At 36.6% G+C, this 6857-nt stretch overlaps 1 protein-coding gene and 1 pseudogene across 1 annotated transcript; one reads left to right on the forward strand and one right to left on the reverse strand.

Moving 5' to 3' along the window:
• Positions 1 to 577: 577 nt before the first annotated feature.
• On the forward strand, positions 578 to 2366 carry LOC127617181 (V-type proton ATPase subunit e 1-like). The gene is made up of 4 exons (XM_052089103.1): positions 578 to 796; positions 1139 to 1186; positions 1808 to 1939; positions 2030 to 2366. Exons 1-3 carry the CDS (start codon positions 693 to 695, stop codon positions 1899 to 1901), a joined length of 246 nt encoding a protein of 81 aa, XP_051945063.1. The 5' UTR covers positions 578 to 692; the 3' UTR covers positions 1902 to 1939; positions 2030 to 2366.
• Positions 2367 to 3564: 1198 nt separating this feature from the next.
• On the reverse strand, positions 3565 to 6245 carry LOC127663477 (thiosulfate sulfurtransferase/rhodanese-like domain-containing protein 2; annotated as a pseudogene).
• Positions 6246 to 6857: the final 612 nt, after the last annotated feature.

The following is a 6857-nucleotide window of genomic DNA, read 5'->3' on the forward strand; positions in this document are numbered from 1 at the left end:
GAATTTATTTAGGAGTAAATCTTTTCAAGTGTGGGAAAAAATACTTCGTGCACCTTTAAGATGCTTTGTGCATCTTCCACAAAAGATCAAATACTAGGATGTCACGATTAGTGTAGTAGACTACAGAAGTGTCAATCTGTCAGTTGTAGACAGGTTTTTTTTAATTATTTATTTTTCTTCTTCCCAACATGAGGGATAATAGCATAATGGACATTCGCAGTTTAAGCAATACCTTGTTTCTTCACTGCGGAAAAAAATGTATGCAGGGAAATTCTTATTACTTCACAGACACCGTGAGCACATGAACTTTCTATTTGGCCATTTGTGAAACTGATGAGTTCAGTCCTGCTTTTTTTTTTTTTTTTTTTATCAATGCAAGAATCAGTGAGATTCATGCTGATGTAAAAGTTGAATGTGACTCCAATGAAGATTAGATAAATACAGGACATACTGTAAGTGCTCGTTGCGTATGCGCCAACTAGAAAAGTAATTTGATACGTATCTTCCATAATGAGTGCAGAGGAAGAGGTGAGCCATCCTCACCCGTCATGCCTGTCACTTCTCTTTACGGCCTGTGGAGAGTCATGTGACCGTCACCGTCCACACACACACAGCAGTCTAGCGCGAGCGGTGCGGAGTCTCACAACTTAACTAGTTTTACTGGAAAAACCTTCGTATACATAGATAATATAATGGCGAGCACATCTTTCGTGGTTTCTATATCAGTTATGACTGTGTTTTGGGGTCTTGTTGGTGGCGTTATTCCGTTGTTTATTCCTAAAGGACCGAATCGAGGGTAAGCAAACATTAGCATTTCCTTTAAAACTTTTTCATGCTAAATTACATATATCAAACACAGGATGCATACAAATAAAAGTGCGACACATGGTAAATACTTATTAAACAGTAAAGTTGTAGTAGATAATGCAGTTTAAAGACTTTGGGAAGTTTGTGATAGCATTAAATTATACGTAAATACGACAAAACAACGTATGATTTAACGCGAGCTGTATGTATAAGTCGATCACGTGACATTGCTGTGCCAAAGTGGCCAGTCGTGAAACTTACAGTCAGTCGTTTTTATTCAACAAGTGTTTATTAAATATCAGTTTTTATCATTGTATGTTCTGCTTATTAGAGTCATTGCGACCATGCTGGTACTAACTGCAGTTTGCTGCTACCTGTTGTAAGTACAAATCATTTAAAATATCTTTAATGTATACACTTTTAGAGAGGTTAATGAGAAATAAATGCTATTTCTATGTTGTAAAAGAAAGTGACTGTTGTGTTCTGTGTCCGCTGAAAGTCAAACACAGCCTTCGGGCAATTTCATTATTATTGATTAAAAACAAACAGCACATCCAGGCCAATCAAGTTCATGTTTATGGTCCCCCAACATAGGTAATAAACAAGAAAATTATATATATGTATATGTGTATTTGTATGTTACATATGTATATGTGTATTTGTATGTTACATATATCATACCATGACTGTCCCTCTTGTCTGTGAATTATTTAGTATTTTGAAGAAATAGGACAGTGTTTTATTTAAGTAGCCACAAGGAGGCAGTATTGACAACTTTATTTGTGTCCTAATTTATTTACTGATGCTTGAGATACATTTTGGTACAATAATTGGAGATGACCACTTTCAGTTTTATTAAATAGTATTTTTATTTGCCGAAATGTATATTCATAAGTATAATAAATGTTTTCTATTAATTTTTTTTTGTATTTTTTTTGTCTTGTATTTATGCAAAAAATACTGTTATGTTTTCACTCTCTGCTTCTTGCTTTTGCTTTAGCTGGCTGATAGCTATTCTAGCACAGCTGAACCCATTGCTTGGACCAACGCTGAGTAACGATACCATCTGGTACCTGTACCATCACTGGCCATAGGGTCCATTGTTGGATTCATTGGTGCCTTCACAAACAATGTAAACTACAATGAACGTTCAGATGTAACATTGTACTGAAATGCATGAGCGTGTAGCTTTACATCACTATATTCTCTTTGCCCTCTGCAGATGCTGGAAGCTTGTACATTGCCAAAATTGAGAGAACGTTCCACCGTCGCTTTGTCTACAAGGGAAAAATAATTTTAAATCAAGCTTTACATTGCTGTTCTCTTTCTCAAAGAATGAAGAAAGTATGCCTGTTTGTGTAAAGTGACTTGTGTTGATATTTATTTGATCTCATGTTCAAGGAACATTGCAGTTAATTATTTTGCTGCTTTATAGTTTTATGCGTGTATTGTACAATAACTTTGTCCTACGTGTTGAATGACCTGGTTGCTGTGTTGGATAAATTACACTAGCAGTTCCTTTTTATTTGTATGATTCTGTATGTAAAATAAAAATATGAATAAAAAGAAATGTTATGCAATTTATACAAAATAAGATATTTCTACCCAATTTGGCATTCCCAATGCGCTCAAGGTCCTGTTGGAAACTCAGAAGCGAAGACCAGGAGACTTGGTTTTATCTTCAGCAGGATTCTTTATTGAGAACACGAGCTGTCAGTAGCTGCAGTCATCAAGTCTGACTAAGGGAACTTTACATTGTAGTTTATATACATTAAGAGGGCAGTGCTTAGAAATGGAGACAAAGCACCTAGGTGACGACCTTAAACAAAGCATGTAAATGAAGTATACAGGTTTAGGAAACCACCCTAGACTCTAGATTGTTACCAATCCTAATCCAATCAGCATAACTATTCAGATGCATAGATGCTAATCCAATCAGCCTAACTATTCAACGACTGGGGCTCCAGGAGCCATTAAAGACAAAGGGTGAGATTCTCAGTAATCTGAATAATTTAATTTACAATAGAAAGAACAGGACTGGCAGGAATCTCTTGCTGGAAAACTCTGTTTAACAGCTGATATAATCATCATCTTCATCTATACCTCAAATGCTAAATGCAATCTACTCTACTTTTCCAGTTTATATATGGTTGTATGGAACCTAGATTTAACATTTTATAAATGTATAATACAACGGTCCTCATGGTGGCGTAGTGGCTCCCCTCAATCCGGGTGGTGGCGGACAAATCTCAGTTGCCTCCTCGTCTTAGACATCAATCCGCACATCTTATCATGTGGCTTGTTGAGCACGTTACCACAGAGACATAGTGCATGTGGAGGCTTCACGCTATTTTCAACCGAGGAGGTTAACCCAACGTGACTCTACCCACCCTAGCAACCGGGCAAATTTGGTTGTTTAGGAGACCTAGCTGGAGTCAGTCAGCACGCCCTGGATTCCAACTCGTGACTCCAGGTGTGGAAGTCAGCGTTTTTACTCATTGAGCTACCCAGACCCGTTATGCAATTTATTGATGATTTACCGCTGTGTCCAGTTTTTAAAAGAACGATTTAATCGGTTCAACACTGTAATCAACTAGATCTGCTAGAGAAAGTTATATTGATACATAATCTATTTAAAAAAGCATTAAGGTTTAAGAGGCAAGATTTCTATCTAAATTTCTTTAAAATCACACCATTACAGGCCAACTAAGATGAATGTGGTCGAAACTGTTCTTGAGTAAACTAAATCTGGATTTGTCATAAACTGTCTTTAGGGATTCGGGGTCGTGACATTGTGCATTCACATTCCTCTTTATGAGGAGTCCCATCAGAGGAGCTGTCACTGTGGTTTTGCTCTATAGCTTGGCACATGTGCCAGCAGGCTGTCAGACCGTTCTCTCTACAGGTGGTGAACGACAGCAGAAGTTTGTGGAGCACAGCTGATATTGATCCATTGGCAAATACAATATTTGCACTCTGAGAAAAGAAGCCCATGTGTTTAGTTTCTAACTCAATAGTATGACTTTTGTAAAGTGTATAACTACAAAAAGCTTGCACTACACACCCGAGATGTTGTCCTTGTTGAATGCGATTGCATAACGTTAATCAAACACAAAGAGTTTACCGCGGTAGAAGCCATCGGGGATCTGCTCTAGGTATTTGTGAATGCCACCCTTCAGCTGGTACACCTTGCAGACATTCTGGATATTTGGAAAAAGGCGACTCGAGAATATTACAAACCTTTGCCCACAAATCTACATACTCTCATTTATATTCAGACTTACCTTTGATCGAAGTTAAGCTGAGCCTCGTTCACAGCGAATGCCCCCAGTACAGTACATCAGAACCTTTTTGTCACAGAACAGATCCAGATTATTTTCCACATAGTCTGGGAAGTAGCTGAATTTAGATATCAGGTGCCAAACCCTGACTGAACTGACCCTGAGAGCAGATAGAGAGTAATGCGTAATTCACTGAACTATTAACAAAGTTCTGACATCAATGACTTGAACTTACAGGACTGAACACAGCGATTCTTTCAATTTTACTCCCATAGAAGTTTCTGCAGTCCGGTAGTATTGTATCACTGTCTGCAGACTTATTTTCCATGAGGTTCTTTGCTTACAAATGTATTCCTTTGTGAAGCATGACACTTGCATAACATATTGTTCTCCTCAATATACATTGCATACATGTACACAAAGATAAATAGATTTTATGTATATTTTAAAGAAAGTCTCCATTATTTAATAGTGTTTCCCTTACCAGCCAATCTGTATGAGATCACATCTAGATCCACACACATAGGGACAATTTCTTTGTAGACACCAACTGGAAGATCAGAAAAGCACTCCGTACCTCCTTCACTTCTCTTGAGGGGGAAAAACCAGCAATGCACTTTGTATGAAATGCATCTCTTTTGTGCATTTTATTAGTGTTATTCTGGAGAGTGGTCATGAGTTGTAGCACAGATTACTTTACCTTGAAATCCTGTATTTGCATTAGTTTAAATGCTGGATGTGAATGCATTGATATGATGTAAAGTTAAGTGGCTGTTTTGGTGCCACCAACTGTACCATTAATACCCTCACTAGCCACTCGTATCTGTGGAAAAACAAGACCAACTATTTCAAATAAGAATACATGGTTAGTTCGTTGACATAAATATTATTGGAAAGTGGCGACATACTGTACGGTATGCTCAATCGAAAACTAATTTAAACAGCATTTTTTAATTCTATTATAATTATGTATGCAGTTCATTAAAAATGGTGAAAAACTTCATATACAGGATTCATATACATTTTAAAGCAATGTTCTGGTTTCAATACAAGTCAAAAGAGATAGTTCACGCATAAATTTAAATTCTCTCATCATTTACTCACCCTCATGCCATCACAGATGTGTATGACTTTCTTTCTTCTGAAGAACACAAATGAAGATTTAATGAAGAATATTTCAGCTCTGTTGGTTCATACAATGCAAGTGAATGGTGACCAGAACTTTGAAGCTCCAAAAATTAAATAATGGCAGCATAAAAGTAATCCATATTACTCCAGTGGTTTAATCAATGTCTTCAGAAGTGATATGATAGATGTGGGTGAGAAACAGATCAATATTTAAGACCAAAAGAGTATTATGGATTACTTTAATGCTGCCTTTATAAGATTTTTGGAGCTCCACAATTCTGGTCAACGTTCACTTATACTGCATGGACCTACAGAGCTGAGATATTCTTCTCAAATATTAATTTGTGTTCTGCAGAAGAAAGAAAGTCGTACACATCTGGCATGGCAGGAGGGTGAGTAAATGAAAAGAGAATTTTCATTTTTGGGTGAACTCTTCTTTTCAGCTCAGTTGACAGAAATAAAAGATGCAAAGATCACGGTTACAGTGAAGCACTTACAATGGAAGTGAATAGGGCCAGTGTGTTAACTTAATAATTCTGTTTTAAAAGTATCGCCACAAGACATAAACATTGTGTGTGTTATCATGATTTTAGTGTGATTAAAATCTCTTACTAACCTTTGCTGTGTAGCCAATATTACAACTATGTTGCCATGACGATGTAACGCTAGTGAAGCCTCTAAGGGATATTATTACACCAAAATTTTGTTAACACGTACAATATTTATGTCTTGTGGCTATCCATTTCAAACACTTTGTATTTAAATGTTTATACCATCCTGTGGTTTTTGCATGCTTCAAATACTATTGTATTGAAACCAGAACATCTCCTTGGACAAGTTTTGTGTCAAATACCCACATGCTTTGTGAAAAAAAGTTTGTTTTGTATTTGAGATTACCTTTTAAATTACCTTGCATGTGAGCTGAAGCTTTGAACAAAGATCCTTCTGCCACTGACAGATGATCTGAGGATTGTTTAACTGGCAGTACAACAGGACTTCACCAGGGCCCCTAAAACAGATCATCTCCATGAAAACCACTTTACACAGCAGAGCCAAAGAGCTGGCGATGAGATGTTTTCACAAGCTGCTGTCACTTACTTTGATGCCACAAATGTTGCGAATGTCTAAACATCAGGGTGGGAATGTAATACCATCAAACTCTGCAATAATCAAAACAAAAACGTGTCTGATATTACACATATCACTATTCTTACTCAACCTTTTCTTTACACAGGAGTACAATTTCCTTGTTGCTGAAAAGTCTGGGTTGTCTTGTTTAAGACTTTGTACATCAAAATGAACAAGCACACTCTCAGTGATGCTGTCGCACGCCATTATAAACAGAAAGAACTTTGAAATAAATCCCAAATATTTGTTTATGAGAGAAAAGAAAAAATTTCTTATTAGAGCACACACACAAAAAAACACATGCATTTTCAACTATTTTTCATACAATGTATGTCTCTAAACCGCTGACTGGCGTATTAAATACTAAGATATATTCATAAAACTGAACACATGCATTATTTAATTTTTTTTACTTTTATTGACCAGTAAGAAAGGTACATTACAAACATAAATGACCTGGTACAATAGCAAACATTTCTTATCCAGACAACAGACAGGCATAAAGGATGAGAA

The sequence above is a fragment of the Xyrauchen texanus genome, chromosome 23, assembly GCF_025860055.1.
Source record: "Xyrauchen texanus isolate HMW12.3.18 chromosome 23, RBS_HiC_50CHRs, whole genome shotgun sequence".
Classification (NCBI taxonomy): Eukaryota; Metazoa; Chordata; class Actinopteri; order Cypriniformes; family Catostomidae; genus Xyrauchen; species Xyrauchen texanus.

Bases quoted from the DNA above. Each gene is read 5' to 3' on its own strand.
- LOC127617181 (XM_052089103.1), top strand. From the start codon at position 693: ATGGCGAGCACATCTTTCGTGGTTTCTATATCAGTTATGACTGTGTTT. The intron at 797-1,138 runs GTAAGCAAACAT...TCTGCTTATTAG, and splicing joins CCTAAAGGACCGAATCGAGG to AGTCATTGCGACCATGCTGG. The intron at 1,187-1,807 runs GTAAGTACAAAT...CTTTTGCTTTAG, and splicing joins GCAGTTTGCTGCTACCTGTT to CTGGCTGATAGCTATTCTAG.